The following is a 22,085-nucleotide window of genomic DNA, read 5'->3' as shown; positions in this document are numbered from 1 at the left end:
CTCCAGAAATATCTGAGACCAATCCTGTCGATAGGAAACAATGGAAACTTGTTCAGCATCACGCCAAGATCTATTGGGATAGATGGAAAAAAGAATATCTACCAACGCTTATCAAACGAAACAAATGGACGACGCGAATAGAACCGTTGAAGGAAGGGGATGTAGTTGTATTAGTGGATGAAAATGGATTGCCAGGAAAATGGATGAAAGAGCGAAAGATAATCAAGTACGATCAGTAGAGGTTAAAGTAGGAAATATTATTATAAAACGACCGGCGGTAAAGGTAGCAATAGTAGATGTCGTGCAAAAAGAACATCTTTTGAAGCATTCTAGACATCATCTTAAACGGAATCTTATTGATGCTACAAGCAAAAATGCTTCGAATGCTAAAATACTTCGTCCCTCATAACAGCAGGGCCCACAGCCGCAAACCTTCCTCGCACGAAAGGTCGTTGTACCGTTGGTCCGGCGTTTGCACCTCGACCTGGATGTCTTCGAAGTCACTTTCTGCCCCGCTGCTTGCGTCGGCCATGTTGTCCTCCTCGCTGTCGCTAAGCGGAGCAGCATCGTCTGTAAAACTGCTCGGAACAGGTTCATGTACGATTCATAACCGTTCACCAAGTACTCACCCACAGTCGGCAGCTGGGCACGACGGAATTCCCTCTCCACCTTCTCCAAACGCCGCTAATACGCCCGTTCAGCTGCATGGTACACCAAGCCACTCTTTTTATCTGGATTACGTTCCATTTTCACGCTTTTAATACAAACACTTTGCGAAGGATAGATGTGTACTGGTTAACACTTTGACCGCCGGCCTCACGTCACAGTTTTTGAGTGAGCACGCAGCGCATGGCAAGAGAGCGATGAGAGCGACAGTTTCTTGTGCCATTGTTATCACTCTTTTGTTTCATTGCGATAAGCGGCGTAGCACATGTCGTTCTCGTTCTCTCTTTCCTACTTCATTTGTTATCAAGAGAATCACTGCCCGACAGACAAAGAGAACGAAATTTTCAGGCGAGGGGTAGGTAGAAACACGCAGTGGGGGCCCGGCCCAAGATCGGATCCGAAGTCCATTGTTTTGGGCTCGAAATTAAAAATGGCGGATGGAGCGCTACCACGGAGAGAATGCGCTCTCTTGCTTGCCTTTAAAATACACGAGGCGCTCTCGCTGTAAAGAACGCTCGCGCTGTTTCATCATACCCCTTCCTTCCCGTTTCTTTCGGCTTGCGCAGAGCTGAACTCCTATTCCAGCGAATTGCGCTGCATTGGACTGACATCCCCTCCCGCTCGTTTCTTTCGTAGCGCGCTGTGCGCTTTCCTTCACACGGACTTGGTGCACCCGAATCAAAACAAAAACTTGAACACATCAAACTCGGTTTATATTTTATCACTTTTATTGCGAATAAAAGAACATTTAAATACATAGCTCCACACAATCTTGCTTCAAACCACACACATTCATTATATAAAAAATCGTCGTATTTCAAATAGTTGCCTAACTGCATGAATACCGTTGTTGCTGTTCAATGCAGTAAAAAAATATTGAAATAAAGCAGCGCAAGTCACACATTTAAGATAAATGGTGAAAAATAAGCGCAGCTTCATTTCAATGTGCACAACACTTCAACACTTAGCGAAACTTCGATCGCCCGGGACTTAGGCTAACACGCGCTCGGCCTTTCATGGCGAACGCTTGAGCTGAACTGACGATTTCGTGTGGTGGCAAGAAAGGGAGCGCACAGAGGAACACTCACTGCACTAGTGCGAGCGAGACACCGATAGCCGCATGCCGCTGCGAGAAAACCAAACTGAGCGTGCAGGCTGAAAGTGAACGCACACATTCACACATGTGTAATTGTTGAGTGCAAAAACTGTGTAGAAACCAAAACACGCTCGCGCCTCCGCGTATTTCCAACCGTCTCCCCATGCTTCTACATGCCTCTCGCCGGAAAGTCGCACACTTTTTCATTCTCATTGCTAGTAGGGTGAGTGTCAGATGCAACGCTGAACGGTGAGCAAAACCGTCATGCGAATTTATATGACACGGCGCTTAAAGTGTTAAAGTTCTGTTGGCGTTTGTTTTCATTTCTCAACGGTTTCTTTCTCCACGCTTTACATTGTCAACACGCGAGAAAGAGATAGCGCTAGGGAAGGAAAGAGCACGGACGACAGCTGACAGCCATTGGCCTTCTAAAGGCCGGGCTACATTGACCGTACTTCGTAGTGTAATTTTTGTGAACGCGTACGCCATCTAGCGGCGGCGGGTCGAAGCTAGAGGCTGGTATAATTTATCTGTCAAAAAGCGTTTTGGGTCGAGGAGCCTATACTTTTGATCACATATTTTGTTTTGTATGTTTTTTTTGAAAATATGTGGTAATTTAACATACATATTGTATTTCTAGCCATGGAACAAGCAGGAAGCAGTCGACGCAATGAAAAAATAGTAAGTACAACTGTTTTTAACGAAAATTGTGTGTGTTAGTGTGAAAAATGTAGTGTTTGTAGGTTTCACAAGTGCTCAAATAATTTGGTGTAGGGTTTGTCCATCCATGTCATCATTTGAACTACATTGCAGAGTGTGTGAAACTGGTTGTTCGATTTTGGTATTGTAGCGGTTTTTAGTATAGAGCGTGTTTTTTATTCATGAGGAACGGCTTTGTCGTATTGCTTGGTAGAACGTTTTTTTTATCAAATTGTAAGCAAAATTTACCGGCCTATTTTTATACATTTAATATAAAAATAGCACGTGTTATTATTTTCACTGTGGTTCCGGTGTGACGGCTAGCATGACCGAATTATCACGCGATTATCGACCTTTCTGTTGTTTTAATTTAAATAAAAAAAGGGAAGTATTTAACTGAATTTTCTTTTATTCCAGGATCATGAAAAAAGCCTCCGCTTCATTGCTCAGGTGGAAAAGCACCCTGTTTTGATGCAGAAAAAAAAAATTACAAAAATGTAGTTATGAAGGGCGACGGTTGGGCATCTATAGCGGCCAAGGAGGAGATTCCGCTACAAGATGCGAAACATCTGTGCTCCCGACTCCTTGGAATTTATCGGACCAACAAGGCCATGGTGAAGAAGACGACGCAAACCGGTGCAGGTACATATAGAAAAATATATATAAAGTGAATTTATTCTTTCTCATCCCAATTGATTATTGTTTTATTTTAGGCAATGACGACGTGTTCCGACTACTGGTACGGCTACCAGGCGATGTCTTTTGTAGACGAGGCCACCCAAGATGCGGTGCATGTAGACACGGTAAGTATGTTTATACATATTTGAAATAACTAGTGGTGTGGGTCAACTAGTTTGTTTAATCTTTGGTGTGGAAGCTAATGTCAGCTTTCAAATCAATTTTACATAAATGCCTAGTATTGAGCATCAACACACATTTGGGTATCCATGATTGATAGATGTTCTCCGACGAAACAATTGACCTTACTCACATTCTATTTAACTAATTTAATGCGAAGCTCGTTTGATATATACATGAAAAAGCTCTCTTTTGTACTTATATAATTAAAATTTTGACGAACAAAGTATATCATATCATTCAACTGGTGGTTTTCCCCATGACACCACAGCAGTGTGTGCTTCATTCGTCAAAGTTTTAATACAAATGAATCATTTCACATACGAAGTGTTCCTATGATTCTTAAAATGTACACAGACACGGACAATGGCGACAAGCAGGAAATGCTGACCAGCGCACGACGTCAACAGCACCAGACGAATATGTATAGCCGTCCGGAATCATAGTGCTGACATGACGATGGATTCTTTCTTCGCTCGTTGTGCAATTGCAATCGGCAATAACAATAGGCTATCGTTGCGCTGGAAGCAGGTGCGTAGTTGATAGACTAGCATACCGTGCTTATCACGATCGTCCGTGGTACTCCGCTGTTTCAGCGGATCGATGACCAATTCGTCCGATAATGTGTTTGGGCGAGTCGCTATCGTGTACGTAGCTATAGTTAAGTTTCTCCATGATCAATCTTGAAGAGAATAAATTTTAGAAAGATTTTACTGTACGTGCGCATAGTATAGTTACGTGCGCATGATTATCGCCACGTTCGTCCACTCGATCCAGCAGCAGCAACCAAACACAACCGGCATGTGGCCACGTTTATTCGGTGAGTGAGCTAGTAAGCCAGCCAGCAGTTTATCCAGCCGCTAATAGAGCAGGCGAGTAATGCTTAAAAAACCGTAGTTGTTGTACTCGCGTACTTAAATGTATATTATAAATAACTATGCTGGTAGTAATGTACAGCATAGTCGGTGTAATTGTGTTTGCGATTTCATAATTTATTATTAATTTTAATATCCATGGTATTGGTTAAGTAAATTTACGTAGAACGATTATGTTTTAAATGGTTTGCAATGTGGTTCCTTCTGTCAGCAAGATTTTCTGAAGGTCGGGAAGCAATGTTTGTGTCCCGCGAAGCATGCTTGCGCAAAAAATTGTGCAAGTACACTGTTGTCAAAACAATGTTTTTTGCAACATCCGGCTGCAGTTGTATGCCTTTGAGCACTCTCCATCGATTCGCTAATATTCCAAGCGAATTTTCAACTGGCATACGACAAGTAGAGTGCATTTTGTTGAATGTACGCTCCATTGAATCAGGAGGAAGCACCCCGCTGTACGGTCTTAAGCAGTAATTGGTAAAGGCAAATGCCTTGTCACCGAGAATAAAGTATGGGACTGGGGTTTGGTACGGGACCTGCAATGGCGTTGCTGGTGGAATGTTTAGTTGGTCGTTTTCTAGTAGCTTGTGATACAGTCGTGTGTTTTTAAATATTCCACCGTCCGATATTCCTCCCTTACCACCAGCATCTGTCCATAAAAAGTTATAGTCAGCATCGACCACAACCATTAATACAATACTAAATTTTTTTTGATAGTTGTGATATTCGGATCCGCTATTACGAGGGCAAATAATTTCAACGTGCTTCCCATCGATTGCACCTATTGCGTGAGGAAATCTCCAGCGCTGCTCAAATCGTCTTGAGATTGCAAGCCATTCTTCTTCGGTAGAGGGTAGCTAAAAGAAAATAAAAGAGAGGAATGATTTTAATGCATGTTTTAGTTTGTGTAGATTTTAGTGCGTATGAGAAACATGAAATATGATTTTAATGTTCATTTTCTATTTCTTTAGCAGCTTGGCTACGACGATGAGGGCCTCACTCCCCGTTCCCTCGTGAAGACAGCCTACGCGGTTCCACAATCGTTGGACGACATCGATTGGGATGCCGCGGTTGCCTTCGACCCCGAGCCATTTTCTCCCACTCCTTCTTGCTACCCTTCGGCATTATGCGTCACTCCTGGCACGATCCGCGAGGGTAACGGTGTGAGTGAGGCCCTCAACAACCGGCTGCAACAACCGGTTTCGGGCGCAACAGGCGCACCGGAAAACGCAGATTCGGACGATTTCGGCCGTTACGTGGCCGATGAGCTTCGGCTCATTCCGTCTCCAAAAAGGAGACGTATTATGACAACTCAGCGGAAGTTATTAGAAACATTAAAAAAAACTCTTTAAAAACATAACTTTGATTACTTTTTGAGTTTTGTATATCACATTAGTTACTTGATTGAAGAGCAACGTTCGAGGAAAAAAATGTTTCCGTTTTGATATTACATGAACCTTTTAGTAATGGGCGGGTCGACCCGAACCTATCGGGTCGGAGCCATCCGAAAGCGACCCGGAGTCGTTCGGGTCAACCCGAAAGGTATAAGTAGGTTCAGTGGGTGCAACTACTCCGGTAGGTGCGAGAAAGCATAAACGACTCCGACCCGTGGGTGCTGCGAGTTCGGGTCGGGCCACGGTAGGTTCGGTTGCAACGAGTTCGGGTCGACCCGAAAGATCAGTAGATGTGAGAAAGCATAAGTGACTCTGACCCGTTGGGGCAGCGAGTTCGGGTCGGGTATTGAACCTACCTTGACTCGACCCGACCCGAACTCGCTGCACCAACGGGTCGGAGTCGCTTATGCTTTTTCGCACCTACTGGGGCCTGCCACCTCGCCCTGGGGCCTGCCACCGGGCTGAACGTTTTAAACACATAAATACTGAAGCGAGGCTGGTTACACCCGCAACTTACCTTGACATAATCCCGCAAAGCCTCGATAAGACATGCGCACGTCTCTTTAACTATTCTGCTGATAGAATGCCTCGACACCTAAAATTATATGTTGATTGATAAAAGTGTGTTTAGCAAAAAGCAAAAAGCAAAAATAATATTACTTACCCGGAACACGTATTGGAGACTGGTAAATGTCTCTCCAGTCGCAAGATACCGCAATGTTATCAGCTGCCTTTCCTGTTCCGTGATTGCTTTGCGGAAATTTGTGTCCATTTTCGCAATTTTTGGACCAACAAGGGACATTAAATGGAAGAAGTCTTCCTTCTTCATCCTTAAAAATCGGTTCATCGTCTCGTATATACCCAATGTCGTGATGTCGGTCAGTAGCCGGTTGCCGGTTTCGTTTCGGTTCAGGAATAATTCCTGAACCCACAAACGACGTGCCTGCGGACTACGGGAACGAGATCGGGCACGATCCCGGGCTTCGTTGTTGTCATTTTCAAGCTCTGGCTCGCTCATTTTTCCAAAAATCGAGAACCACCAAAATTTTCACTTCTACTAAACACCGGCCGGCAAACGATTCAAACGATAAACAATGCACACTGCTGCGATCAAGGTGATAACATAGACTATAATTATATGTGGAAGATTTGGCTGTCGAAGCCATGATGGATGGAGTTTGGCAGATGGGAAGGAATGTTATCTTGCGCTTTGTATGAAGCTTAGGCACCCAACTGTCATATAACGATTTGCCCAGCAGCACTCGGCGTCCTGACCTGTAGCAATTTATTAATTTTGATCAACATGTCAAACGGCTTACAGACAGCCTGTCGAAAATTGATGAGACACCAAGCATGAATAATTTTGGCACTTAAATTATACCCACATCTAGATTGCGCTGGAGGCCGCCAGATGCGCTAGTGAATATAAAAATTACGAAAAGTGGATCAATGTAGCCCGGCCTTAACGTACCAATACATCGATAGCTGTCACAGCGCGCTCAGGCGAGGGGTATAAGGCGGAGCAAGGAACGGGTAGCTCGACGAGCTGCTCGACAAATTTGCCGTTGGAAGGTAAAAGAAGGCATGATAAAATTCTCCGAACGCCTTCATTTCTTCCATCGCTTTGCACAGCGGGAACAAGGAGAAAGGGTTAAAACATCGTATGAACCTACACCTTTAGCATGGACTGACTATCCCGCTGAGCATAATCGCGGAAATCTTAAAGCCAACAAGAGGATGAAGAAAAAAATATTTCAGTAAATAATTCTTGCGTTCTTGATAATGCTCAATTAAATACAGTCAGAATTAAATAATTGAACGGTTTTTAGGTGGCATGCTTTTTAGTTGATCGCTCAATAGTTAACTGATAGTTGCGTTTGTATGCGTTTAACAAATTTCACAAAAACCTCATGGCCTGCCGAATAAAAACACATTATTTTATTTTATGGAAAAAAGTGCTAAACAAAAAGCACATATTCAATAGTTGGTAGTGAATCGAGAAGTTCAACCAGAGAGTGCATATTGTGGTATGTTTTAGCATATTAAAACGAAAAAAATGTATTACTAAGTGATAAGGTTGTTTGTAACAATACAATCAAATATCGTCGGGCGGTTAAAGTGAAGAAGTAAATTTTGCAAGGAAAAATAATGCTTAACATTTTATCCTCAATGTGTATGTATGTGTAATTGATCGGTAAATTTATGTGCCTATAAAACTAAAGGTGTGCCGATACCTTTTCGCAGATTTGACAAATCTGCGAATAAAAAAAAAACAACTCATAGATTTCAAATCTACGAAAAGGTTCAACAGGCGTAACCGACGGCTGAAAACGTGATTAGTAAAAAAAAGTTTTATAAATATTTTAGCTAATGAACCACAACCGCAAGCTGTTGTGGAGGGATCCATGCGAAGTGTCGAACATTTTCGAAGCTGTTGTAGAGGGCGACACATTGGATATTTCTAGTGACGAGGATGATGACGAGGATGGTCACGAGGAGGGTGAAGGTGCAAACAAAGCATCAAAAACCCCTGGGTTTGATTTGCACGCGCATTCCCTGGAAGAATGTTTGAGATATTGGGCATTGAAGACCAATGCGGCTTACTCGTCCGTTAATTTGTTGCTGCATATAATGCGTGAGCGAGCTAATTTATTACTCCCTAAGGACGCACGGACGTTGTTGAAAACAAGTACCGCGCCCAAAACAACATTAAACGTTGCGGGAGGACAGTATTGGTATAATGGCCTTGGACCGTGTCTTGAAAATGCATTCTGGTGAGAATATGTTATAGTAATGTAGTATGTTATTTAATTTATCTTTGCTTAGGGAGGCAAAATCGGTTTCGTTGTAAATGCTCATCATAAATTAAAGCCCCTTGTGGATTGAGTCTCCCCCTCCCTAGTTACAGACTTGTGGAATGAGTTACAGACACCCTAGCCCAGTGGCACAGCCAGGCGCCCACAGGGCCACAACGCTCAAACCGCCAAAGAAGGCAGGCACAATATGTCAGGCTTCATTTTACTTTTCTTATTATTTGTTGGCTAAGAATCTTGTAAAGATCCAAGATCTGTATATTTTAACTAATATTTCCCACACCAGCCACCAAGGTTAGCAGTGGTGCAAACCATCCGATCCGTTGAATATATTGTTTTGTTGATATGTGTAATATATTTTTATTGTAGAAAACAGAGGATAATCTGCACAACCCGGCACAAAACTACCAATTATCTTAAATATTGATGGAGTGCCATTACACAAAAGTAGCCGAACAGCATTTTGGCCAATTTAGGCAAAAGTACACAAAATGCCACATATTAAACGTATGGTGGTGGCAATATTTTGTGGAACAAAGAAGCCAGATTCACAGCAGGAATACCTTCGTCCGTTGGTAAATGATTTTAATCAAATCATTGACAACGGAGTACTTGCAGGCGCTCCTCCCACTTTGGTGAAAATTGAAGTACATGCAATTGTGACCGATTCCTCAGCACGTGCATTTTTTAAAGGTAATGACAAACATGGAGCTTGTTTCAAATTTTTTTAATACTTTATTCCTAGGTGTGGTGTCACACGTAGGGTATCACGGCTGCTTGAAATGCACGGCAGTTGGATATTATCATCCAACATCAAGAACAACGTGCTTTCCATCAACCAGAGTTGCTCCGAGGACGGACTTAGAATTCCGTGCGGGTGTTTATAAGGAACACATAAAAGAAAAAAAACCCCACGATTAGAATTGAAGAAATACAATATGGTTACAAAAATGCCGGTGGATGATGACTTGCATCTATTTTATTTAGGTATTCAACGCCGGCATTTGCAAGGAAAGGTGTACGGATTGTGGGGGTCGAAAAAGTGGACTGCAGAAATGGTTGAACAAAGTTCGTTGCATTTGGTCAGCATAGTTTTGCCATCGGAGATCCATCGCAACTACGCAAGTTGGACGATGTGAAGTTTTGGAAAGCCTCTGAGTACAGTTCTTTCTTACTATATGCTGCTCTTGTCGTTTTGAGAGGCAGAGTTAGCGAAAATGAATACAACCACTATATGCTTTTCAATTGCGCTACAAAATTCCTTTGCTCAAGAACGTTTAAAAACCAATGGACAAGCGCTGGATATCTGCTTGAACAATTTTTTGCCGACTATGATAAAATTTACGGGGAAGGGTACGTGAGCAGTAATGTTCATAATTTGCTACATGCTACAGAGGAAGTAATGGACCTTGGAACTCTCCATGAAACATCGACATTCGATTTTGAAAATGCGCTTCAAGACACGCATGCTAAGAAGTGGTTACAAAAATCTGGAGCAAGTCATAAATCGGCTGTCCGAGTTAGACAATTTAACTGCTCCAGAACCAATGAAATTTTTTTATGACATCGAAATTCACGGTACTAACGTAACAGTTCTCATGAACAATTATATATTGAAGAAAGGAAATAGAGATGGTTGGTTTCTTTCCACAGGACAAGAAGTTATCCAATATTGTTCGGCAGCGAAGGTATCTTCTACTGTGCGTATTACTGGAAAAAAAGCTGATTGGCAGAAAGAAAGAAGCCTTCATCTTCTCGCTTTCTTTAACATACCTGTTCACATTTGAATGCAACGTAAATGAAATTGCTACAAGCATGGTCGAGCTAAGTCCATCAGAAGTGTTTTGTAAACTTGTGGCCATTCCGTTAAATGAAGATGGAGACACTTTTTTCACACCTTTGATACACACCCTTTCCGACATAGACAACATTTGAGCAACGGTAAGTTTTGTTTGTAATAAAAAATAAATATTGTTAATTTAGTGCGCGTCTGATATTATTCATTTCATAATTTTTATTAATTATTTCATAAAAAAGGCCTGGCCATAATTGATAAATAATAATTAAAAAATGCAACTAATTAATAAGAAATAGAACAGCTTGGCCTAGTTATTTCATAATTGTTTATGAATAAAACTATTCAAAAAATTAAAATAATTATTATGGCCTATTAAAATTCAAATAATAATTGATAAATAATTATGGCCTGACCATAATCAGTTCATAAGATTTCATAACTAAAACTAATTAAAGTAAAAATAACTTGTTATGATCTGGCCATTTTTGAATTGCAAAAGATTACATTTTGTTGTTAGTAATTAATCTAAAATAACTTATTCTATTTCGTATTCTATTTATTATTTACATTTTAATTGCCAATTTTAACATGTGGAGCTGGTTTTCTCGCACCAGTTAAGGTGGTCCTCTTGGTGGAACTTTTCTACTTCTTCATCTTCCAGATTGCCAAGATCCTTGAACAGTTTTAACACATTATTGAATTCCTTAAAACTTATTTTCTTACCTCTGCCGCTCCAAGAACACTTAGCAAATAATTTTTTTTGAAAAAACAACATCGATTGCGCGATGCAAAATGTAATTAGTTCTACTGTCTGCTGCTTTTCGTAAAAAAAACGAAGTAACGAGCGGCCTATTCCGCGATTTTTGGTTTGGGGAGGTGAAGGAAGGGTACCAGAAGGCTATCGGTGGAAACTACTGAGTAACCTTGGTGAAAGGGTAGGAGGAAACCGAAGGCGACCAGCGGGCAAGCCACTTGATCAACCCAGGGGAAAGGGTAGGAAGGGAACCAAAAATAACAGCGCAGAATCGCAGAACACCGAAGAACGTGTGCAAGTGTCAACCTTTGGCTACCCTTAGGCGATTTGCACACTAGATGATGCGAGACTAGAGAAATTCAAAGAAATCAAGCTTCTAATCGTTGCTTTGTGTTAAACTCTTAATTCAATTTTTTTCACAATAGATGTGTACTAATTGTCGTCCTGCTGCTGTAGCGATGCGTAAAAATTACAAGATGACAAGATTACACAATTACAAATGGTGGGACGCATTACATACGTGGAACGTTTAGTGTCAACACACATGGCGACGGACAGATAACGCCATCTTTCGGCGCGTAGCGAGATAAAGTGTAACGCGGGTTGCATACTCATTCGTCAACAGTAAGTGTTGCGAGAGCAACACTTACCATAATATTTTAAAACTGGAAACAAAATTCATTGCGACACCCACTTTGAAGCTTGTTGATGATGCCAGCAGGTAGGCGTTGATGAATGGCGCATGCACCTGTACTTAGAAGTCGATAATCATTAGTTGAATTAGTATATTGAAGCACATATGAGATCAAGAAACTTACCTCAACAAGTTAGCTAGGATAAATTATTTCACAATGGAAGAAGAAGCAACACTGCGCAAAACGCAAACAAGGAAAGTAGAGGACACAACAAATCGCACATCACTCCCGCACATCCTTCCATAGGGAAAATTCTGGACAGACTGAGGATGCGTAACACCCAGATGAGTGCGATAGCAGAAAAAATCATGATAGATCGAGAAGATTGGTAGACTCGGTGGAGCTCAATAAGCTGGTAGATGCATGTGTGTGTGACCAACGAAAGACTTCAGACCCCGCTCCTCGCGTTTTTCATCCATCATTTTTCGTCACACGCACACATCTCTACACGCGCGGCGGTTTGCCGTCCAAAATCTAGAGAGAGAAGACAGGGCATCTCGCTTTGGCACACAGAAAAATCTCTGAACAACTTCGGCTCTGCTACTTGGGTAGCGAGCTCAGATAACACAGGCCGCGGTCGGTTTTTGCGTCCTTGGGTGACAGCGATTGGCCGTCTGACGCACCTACACATCGATACCTGTCACAGCGCGCTTAGGCGAGGGGTATGAGGCGGGACGGGTAGCTCGACGAGCTGCTTGACAAATTTGCCGTTGCAGAGAAAAAGAAGGCATGAGAGAATTCTCCGAACGCCATGATTTATTTCGTCGCTTTGCACCGCGGGGCGTAGGACAGTACATAAGTTTTTTTTTACCTTCTTGCTACATGTTAAGCACTACAAATAAAACGATCGTAAAAATATTTGTGTGACCATGCCCGTCATGGGTTCAAGTCCCGAATAGACCGTGCCCCCATACGTAGGACTGACTATCCTGCTTTGGTTACAATAAAGCATTGAAAGCCAAACTCACTTCACTAGTGGGTACTGGCAGGCCTTGACCGACAGCGGTTGTTGTGCCAAAGAATAAGAAGAAGAAGAAATAAAATATTTGTAAATCGTCGCGTCGTATCTGACTGTTGCTCAACGCAACAGCGATGATTGTTTCTACGACGATGATACCTTCAGCGACCAAAACGAAGAAAGAGACTGCAGTGACGACCAAGGCGTGGATATCAGGAATGTCCAGTTCCAGAAAAAAGCTTAGACATTGGGCGCTTTCGTCAAACATTTACCATTATGCCATGGGTTTGCTTTTCGCTTTACTCGAAGAAGAAACTAATTTCAAGCTGACGAAGTATCCAAGGACTGTATTAAAAAACCGTCCATCGACACCAAAAACATCTCAGAAGGCCAATTCTGGTACAACGGGGTGGTACATTGTCTCAAATCAAACATCACGTAAGCAAATGTATAGTGTCTATTTTGCAAATCAATGTGTAATCAGTACTACACTTCTTTATTAGTAACCTACAACCAGGCCCTACTACACTTTGGTTGGATTTCTCGATGGACGGATTGCCCCTACACAACAGCGGGCCTACACAATTATGGCCAATTTTACCTGTTTTTGTCGTTTTTCTGTGTTGTGGGAAACCCAAACCAACGTGCGCGGAGGACTATCCTCGGTAAGTGGTTGAAGAGCTGAACCGGTTGCAGTCGGCGGGTGTGACGCTGAGTGGAAAGAAGGTGAAAATACGTGTACGTGCCATCATCGCCGAAACTCCCTTACGTGTTCTTATAACAAATAAATTACGACGGAACTAAATTATCATTTCTTTCTTTAAATTACGTATGTCTATTCTCAGGCACCATTACTCATACCGGCTATGATTGTGACACCGTGACACGCATCGGTTGCACTTTTCCGGAGTAGACGCACCGAAGAGAACTGCTAAACATAGCAAAGCCGGAAGCTATAAGAACCATAGCAAAAACTCCACCCTACTCATTGCCCTATCATATTTTGGTATCATCGATGATGTACCCAGTACCGATCGACTTAATGTAATCGATCTAGGCGTGAAGCGATTTTTGATGAGATCGTGGAAAAAGACAGTTTTTGACAAAAAAGGACGCTGGATGACTTAAGTTTATATCAAGCATATAACGGTAGAGCTGCCTTCGGAAGTGCTACAAAAGCTACGTAGCTTGAAATATCTACAATTTTGGAAAGGTGCTGAATTTAAGAATTTCTTGCACTACCCCAGCATCGTGGCACTGAAGTATACGCTTCCAGAAGCAGCGTGTGATTATTTTCAATTGTTCTTCTGCGCCGTGACCATTTTTTCATACCCAGATCATGAACAGCACTATGAACTGGCACATGAAATTCTGCTTCAAATTTTCTACGGCGATTGTTTCGTTACAAGTAATGTGCACAACCTAAAACACAAAAATGTATGTAAATTTGGGTCGTTTGATGAATACTCCACCTACATTTATGAAAGAGCGCTATACCTAATTAAGCATATGATACGTACAGGCATAATATTATGCCGCAAAATATCAATCGCCTTGAAGCGATCGCTTAAATGGTTAATGAACTCAACTCAGCTGTCCTACAGGATTCCCACAAGTATCCTGCTATAATAAACAAGGCAAGTTAAGTAATCCTACAAGTAAGGAGTTCTTTTATTCTCAGAAAGGGAATCGTGATGGATGGTTTATGTTAAAACATAGTGTTTATACATAAGAGTTAGGATCTGCGGATGAGGATATTCGCAATGCTATAATTAACGAATATAATGATAATTAGCGAATTGAACCATAATAAGAGAAATGCTATAATTAGAGTGCCATAATTTGGCGGCCATCAACGCGTTGGTTGGTGTGCGTGAGAGAGCAACAGCAGAAAGGTGATCGCTCGAACAGCGGGAACCTTCTTCCACGAACAGCAACGGCAGCGATCGGACGCGCAAGCAATCCACCTAGTTTTTAAGTTATTCGTTAAAATAAACTTATATGTACAAAACTACCGCAGCGTCCAACCCTAGATTGATCATATGGCGCCGTGACCAGGATCATACTACTACTACTACTACTACTACTACTACTACTACTACTACTACTCTCTTCTAATAGTGCGACCATAATCGTTTCTCTACATGTGCTTATTGTTTGTCAATAAAGAATAATGGGTAGCATTAAACTCCAAAACCAAAACATGACTTCTTAATAAACGCTTTTAACATGATCGTACTAAAGTGTGTACGTCATTCTTATACGACACAAGATTGATCGACGATATCATAGCAAAACTAGACATGACGTAGCAGGAAAAATGGCTCGACTACAAGGACAGCGTGAGAGAGGACGTTACATTCGAAGATGTAAATGACTGGCTGCAGACAGCGGCGCAAAAAATTCGTCGCATAACCTCACTGCCTGGCCATAAACGGGTATTGATGCCCGGAGACGACGCAAAAATACCGTCACGCCTTCAATTAACCGGGAGATTGTTCGAAAGCATTCGAGAAAATTGTGTTTAGACTGCAAGGGTGATCATTGGCTAACAGATTATTATAAATTTATCGGACGAGATATTGGTGCAAAATACACGATCGTCAGAAAGGCAGGTGATTGTCGCGGTTGCTTGAAGTATACAAATCACCAAGTAAGAGATTTTCGACGGTGGAAGGATTGCAGGGTGAATGCTTGCACCCAAAAAGACACACCTCAATATTACAAGACACGAAAAAAAAGGTACAACACGTTCCCGAACAAGGTGTCCATCACCACGGAGCAACACAAAGAAAATGTATATAATACCTGATAGTATCAGTGACGTTGTAAAACGGCTCGACTAATCAAAACATACGCGTTTCTCGATGCCGGATTGTCAGTGACACTTTTGGAAGAAAGTATGGCAAAACGTAAAAAACTTCAAGGTGTGCGAAATCCACTTACCATAAAATGGACAGGAAACATAGAGAGCTGTGAGAGTTTCAAAAGAAGAGTAAAGTTCAAAATATAAGCAAGCTCGATATGAGACGCAGCGAAGTTAACAAAGGAATACAATCACCTCCTAGATGCTACATACCGTCTGGAATGCAGAACTACCGAACCAACCAGTCGCGATCAAGACAATGCTTGGATGGGTCGTGTTCGGGAAAGAATGAGTAGAAGCGTCAAATATTCCGAAAAAATTGATGATTTTTAAGAAAGAGGAAATGCGGTAGTCAGGACCAGCATTTTTTACGAAAAGTGAAGATGAAGGACCTAAGAGCAAGGCTGAATTGGCCACACAAAAAGAAATGGTAAAGTGTTATTCGTAAAATACCCGGAACACAGAACGGTACTCCGATTGAAAAAAGCTCGTCCGTCACGAGCTGACAATGTGATGATAGCTGAACTAAGGCATGAGTTTTGGATAATTAACACAAGGGTCGCTCTCAAAAACGTCAAGCAGTGCGGCCAATGGTGCATCTTACACTCCTTTAAGCCGGTGGCAACTATTATGGCAGAACCAGATTGCAAGTAGGTTTGCAGAGTAAAACCGTACATCCTGTAAGATTGACGTTTTAAGGTGGCAATTCAGCAATTGCATTACGAGGGGATGCCGTCCGGCAAAATGAGTGTCTTTTTTGAGCGATTTCCACGAGATAAAGTTTTGGACGTGGAATAACGATGTTAATTAGTCAAATGCCAATTGCTGAATGTTTTAATTTATTGTTGCACTAACAAGTGTTGGGTAGATGAGGAAAAGAGAAGGTTGTGGGGGTGTGGTATGTTTGTTTGAACTCGCGTTGGCCAGGGTGGCCTTCGTCATCGTTTGCCGAATTAAGCAGAACTGAGGTGGATACTGTTTCGAAGCGGACTTTCGGCACTTGAACGTCCCTTTAGGAGGTTTCCCTTACTGGAAACGTTGGAGTTTAGAGGCCTTACCTTGGGCAGGGGGACATATCTAAACTCTTTAAATGAGAACTTGATAGATGTAGGATGGGCATAAACCCATCCTGACAGTCCGAACGAATCTGACCTACTATGATCGGAGTTGGTTTTATTTATACTCAAAAGAAGTTAAGGGTTTCTCACTTTTGGTTCCGGGTTGTATGTTGGAAAGTTATTGTTTTCACTCAGTTAGTTACGTTTGTCTATTGTTGACAAGAACGATGGTTCTTGTCACTAAGTTCTTGTTTTGGGTTATAATGCATAAACTGTTGTACGTTTCGGTTGGTTCTGTTAGGTGTGTCACAATTGTTTTTATATAAACGGTATGGTCCTAATTCTTGCTGAGTGTGTTATAATGAATGTGTTGCGATGGTGTGATTTGGCTTTTCAAAGTGTGTTACAATGTGTCTATAGCTGATAGTGTGTATTAAAATATGTTCTGTATAGCAGATATGCTACAGAGGGAAGTGTATCAGATTGCACCATCGTCCGAATTGTCTCATGGTGTAAATTGTGTCTACTTGCGATTTTGTTGCTAGCCGGTTTACTGCTAACGGTGCGTGCGTATCGATGGTAGCTAAGCGATCGGGATCATCGATGATTGTTGCAACGATCATCGATATTGCTGACTCTTAACTCACGCAAACAATGAGACCTCAAAATTTGGCTGATTCATACAGAGGGGTATGAGGAAGCTTGAGGAAGCAAGGAGAAACGCGCTGCGATGAGAGTTCGCATTCTGTTTTACACGCGCGCTTCACTAACACCAATACAAACACCGTGCTTTGACGAGCCGTCTGTGAATGTGTGTGTCTTCTTTCAGCGAGCTCAACAACTTGGAGCTGCTCGTCACATCGTGTTGTCTCGCTTACACTACAGCATCGAACCATCGCTCTGTATGTACCCCCTCCTACGCGTACAAAACCACCAGTACAGCGCGGCGCTTTGCCGGAGATGGTTGTGCGAGTTTTGTTCTAAGTTCCGCGCGCATTGTTTGAACTACAGGCGCACCAACGCACAAAGTATCGTGCGCTGGTGTGTTTTGGTGAAGTTTGAAGTGAACAAACAATCACTATTTACAGCTCTCCTGAGACAAAAACAATTCAATATACAGCAGCAATATGATGTATTCAGCAAAAACTCTAATATATATTCTGTCGTCGATGATTTGTGATGCCAGATTTGAATAATGACTTCATCATTAACTATAATGAATAATGACATCATTAACTTGTACGACTTAACATCATGCCTGTTGTAGGGTCAAGCCTCGCATGGACCGTCATTCCGTTGCAAGGTCTGACTATTCAGCTTCGTGGTTCTTGCTAAAAAGTTTCCTATGTCTGTATAGGACGGCATAACTAAATTGTGCCAAGAAGAAGAATATTGGGTTCAACAAGTATGAAAATTATTTCTGGCACTAAGAGTATTAAACAGAAAAAACGAACCCGCTGCGCAAATTCGAGCAGTTTCCTGCGCAGGAAATGTACCAAAATCTGCGCTAGCCAGCGCAGATCTTGGCCCAATCCCCGCGCGGGACATCAGCGATTCCTGCGCAGGCCTGCGCAGGGTTAGCGCCATCTGTTGGCGAAATGGATGATCTATTTTAGGCGGCGGAGCAAAAAATCCAAGAAATCAGAATCTGGCGGCTTGTTGGCTTAGAGTCGGTATCATGACGTCGTGCGGCCGGCACTGCCTTGGAATGGGTAAGGCTCGGTAGGTTCATGTCCTTTGGTCAAGTGTATTCCGTGCATTTGTCGCGCCATGGCGGTAGACCCGGCAGCAACAAAGTCAAGACAAACTCTTCCCCGGTACGGATGGCGCTTCAAAGTTCTTTTTCTTATGATTATTCTTGTCATTACTGCCTACGCGATCATGTTGGCCTTTTCAGGCCTTGAGTACCACGTAGTCTGATAGTCAGCCCTTGCTATGGCGGACGGTTCATTCGCGGTTAGAACCCACGGCGGGCATGCTGTTAAGATGTGCGGAATGATGGCGGTGCCTATCCAGCGGGCAATTTGCATACTGCCACACTGTCTTCTGCCTGATGCATACGCTGCAGGCAGGGGGAAGGATGCACCTCCTCAACAAAAAAACACCGTCATGAACCAGCGGCGGATCTAACGGTAGACGGACTAGGTGGTCGCCGAAGATCTCTAGTCTGTAGTATGCAGTATGTTTACAAGTGGACAGAGTATTAGTGACAAGGGCCCCCGAAAAGATGGTCGTTGGGGCCCCGTGGCGGGAGAACCATTTCTCCCAACAGCTGTGTGCGAGTACCCCCTCCCTCCGGTCATCAGTTACCATTTACAGGGGCCTCAACTCGTCTTTCAGCCTTTCATGAACACCTTCCTTCGATCGATCATAATATTCCGGAAGAAAACACATTTGGCGACAGTTTTGGCCCACACACGCACACTCACACCCTTGCGCAGACGGCTCAGCATATCTGTGTAATCTACACCATACGAAAGCAAAAGCTTATGGTAACAAAGTTATGCTTAATGTTTGACACGTTCAGTTCGATGACAGGCCCCAGGGACTGTCATTGGACTTTCCAGTATGCCGATTTCACAATCAGCTTGCGTTCTAGATGCCGGCGGAACAGAATGTTGATGAAAATCAGCGCCGGGTTGAATGTGTTAATGCGGATTAGGGTTCTGCGCATTGCACAGCAAACCCTCCAGCGTGAGCTAGCGATTCCGTAGTCAATTTTACATTGCAGCGTTTGAACTCATTGGTTTCGCTTTTTTGGTTTGATTTGTGAAAATTAAACTTCTTCGCCGCAATGTTTGTTAACGGCTTTTTTAAGCGCCAGAACAGCTCGCGAGCATTGACCACACGCGAGAAAGAGATAGCGCTATGGAGGGAAAAAGCACGGACTACGGCTGACAGCGATTGGCCGTCTGACGCACCAACACATCCAAACCTTCCACAGCGCGCTCAGGCGAGGGGTATGAGGCGGAGCCAGGGACGGGTAGCTCGACGAGCTGCTTGACAAATTCGCCGTTGGAGAGAAAAAGAAGGCATGATAATATTCTCCGAACGCCATGATTTCTTTCGTATTTTTGCACAGCGGGGAAAGCAAATCATTTTCCAACTCCCAATTGAAAGAGCTGAGATGATCGTTTTATACCGTTCATTTCTTTCTAGAAATAATACAGCATTGTTTTGTGGTTACCGAACGGCATTGCGATTGTTATTTTTTTGTTGTTGGTAGTTCAGTATAAATCATAATTCAAGTCATAACTCACAGCATTTACATAGATATAGGTACACTTAAAGTAATGGAAGTAATTACAGGAAGTTTAATTGGTTATTCAGTTCGATGATCACAGTTTTTGCACAGATATTTTAATGTATTATTGTAGAGATTATAATTAACAACTCAGTTTGATTTTCACAGCCTTTACCTAATTTTTTGAATGTTTAAAGCAATATCATAAAAAAAATCGTTGTGAGATTAGATACGGTCTTATATCTATCTTTAAATAAATAGGCATGTTTTAAAAAATGTGATCGTATTAAGTATAGTTAAGTAATATTACAACTTGTATAGTTCATTATAATAGTTCATAGATTTACGTACTTTCAATGTAATATTACACTTCGCAATTCACAGCCATTCATTAGTTTACGCAAACCTATTAAAACTTACTATAGATTTTCTTCATTCCATCCATAAAGGGTAGGGAGAATCTTTTCAAATGTACATTTGTTAAGTTTAATTAATATTATTTTTTCCTGAGTATCGTCGTTTAGCTTTGTTTTTTTGTCTGAAAGGACTAAACTAAGAGCGCTGAAAGCTCGCTCCACCGACACTTGATTCGACGGAACTGCTAGAAGTAGTGTGGCTATATCGCATAGTTCAGGGTGTGTATATTTCCGCGACATCCAATAGTGCCATACATCAAATGTAGAATTTTGATGGGCTTCTAAATCTAAAGCATTAAGCTGCCGAACAAATCTATTGGGAGATAATTGATCCGTTTCTACACACGTTGCTGGCAGCGATCCTCCATACAATTATGTGAAGAAAATGTCAAAATCGCTAGGGCTGTTTTGTGTATTATTGTTGCATGTAGATGAAGACGGTTGTGTAGATGTCTGAAGGCTAGCTTTGAATTTTTGAATTCGTTCTGATGTGGCAATAATAAAGGTCTATAATTAAAAATACTAAAACTTTTGTAAAACTTAACAAATAAATTAAAACTTATTGGGTTCAAGTCGAATTGAAAAACTTACACGAATTTCCTCCTTTTCTTCCGGTCCAAAAAAAAACTGGAATTCAAATAATTTATCCTAGGAGCGCTAAGTAGTGCTGCTTTTACGACGATGTTTTCTTTGAGAACTTTATGTCGCTGTTTCAGGGCTTGAGTTGGAGCCTCAACAAATCTATTGTTTTGAATTAAACTAATCTGCATGATAGTCTTCATCCACGTCAAATAAAATTCATTTAATGATGTATGTACAGCCTGCATCTTTTTCGTTGCTATGTATACTGGCTCAAACGCTTCAACATATTCTTTTACGAATTGCCATTGTTCCATAAGGTCTGTAGTAAGTAGAATAAATTTTTAAATTATAGTTAAAACCAATCTTGTTTAATAATACAACCTAGCTCCGGGTACTGGTTGGCCCAGGTCACTGAATAGTTCCTCACGCTCAATAAAATATTTCAGCATTTCAAAAATGCCTCCCCATCTCGTTTTGGAATATAGCGGTGGAAGTGACTCTTCGCTAAACACAGACTTGTACATTGGTGGCAAAAAACTGCCGTAAAATAGCATACATTTGCGTAGTTCCACATCATATGCCTTGATGACATCACTCACTGAACGCTGCATAGTACAATCTTAAGAAATTTTGCCGAATCTCGGTTAATTTTTGCCGAGATCTGCACAACTGAGATCTCGGCAAAGATCTCGGTTAAATTTCTGTTGCCGACATCTCGGTTAATGTCATTTTATTTGACGTTTACGTTTAACCGAGATATTCGGTTAGAGCAAATCGAGATTTCGGCTAAATATAAAAACATTTTATTTTTATTTTAGTGATTTTATTTGCGTATCAAATGGGTTTTTTTTTTTGTGATGGAAAGCGTTGGGACAGGCGCCGATTCAACCGCCGGATGGGGCACAGCGTTTGGATGTGGTACCGGTACAGGAAAATGAGCCGGACAAGGAGCGGGAACTGGTACAGGCACGGTTCTGTAAAGCGGACAGAGTGAAACAAGTCTGAGTGAACCCTTTTTAGATTTCATGTGATCGAGTGTTGATACTTACCTCGTGTAGGTGACCGGAAATGAATCCTGGAGGTCTGAACGGTCTGGCAAAGGATGAACCAACCGGATTTGCTTCCACATCTGATCCTTAAATAGGGACTTCTCCGAGCGACGCTCTGAAGAGCACCGGTTGCGTGCGCTGATGGAGTTTCCTAGCCCCAACCCTGCTTCATACCTGTGCTCGATCGCACGCTACTTATTCTCGTTTTTTTCACGCTGAGAGACTCATTTCCTTTTTTTTTTACATTTTTTATTTTACATCACAACA

At 42.0% G+C, this 22,085-nt stretch overlaps 1 protein-coding gene across 1 annotated transcript; it reads right to left on the bottom strand.

Annotated features, from left to right (window-relative positions):
- Positions 1-403: 403 nt before the first annotated feature.
- Positions 404-6,669, bottom strand: LOC121591519 (protein ALP1-like). The gene is made up of 4 exons (XM_041912120.1): positions 6,250-6,669; positions 6,103-6,180; positions 4,357-5,048; positions 404-578 (listed from the first exon to the last, which is right to left on the bottom strand). Exons 1-4 carry the CDS (start codon positions 6,601-6,603, stop codon positions 404-406), a joined length of 1,299 nt encoding a protein of 432 aa, XP_041768054.1. The 5' UTR covers positions 6,604-6,669.
- Between the last annotated feature and the right edge of the window lie 15,416 nt (positions 6,670-22,085).

Source organism: Anopheles merus, chromosome 2L (assembly GCF_017562075.2).
Source record: "Anopheles merus strain MAF chromosome 2L, AmerM5.1, whole genome shotgun sequence".
Lineage (NCBI taxonomy): Eukaryota > Metazoa > Arthropoda > Insecta > Diptera > Culicidae > Anopheles > Anopheles merus.
This window is presented reverse-complemented; position numbering and strand designations above follow the sequence as displayed.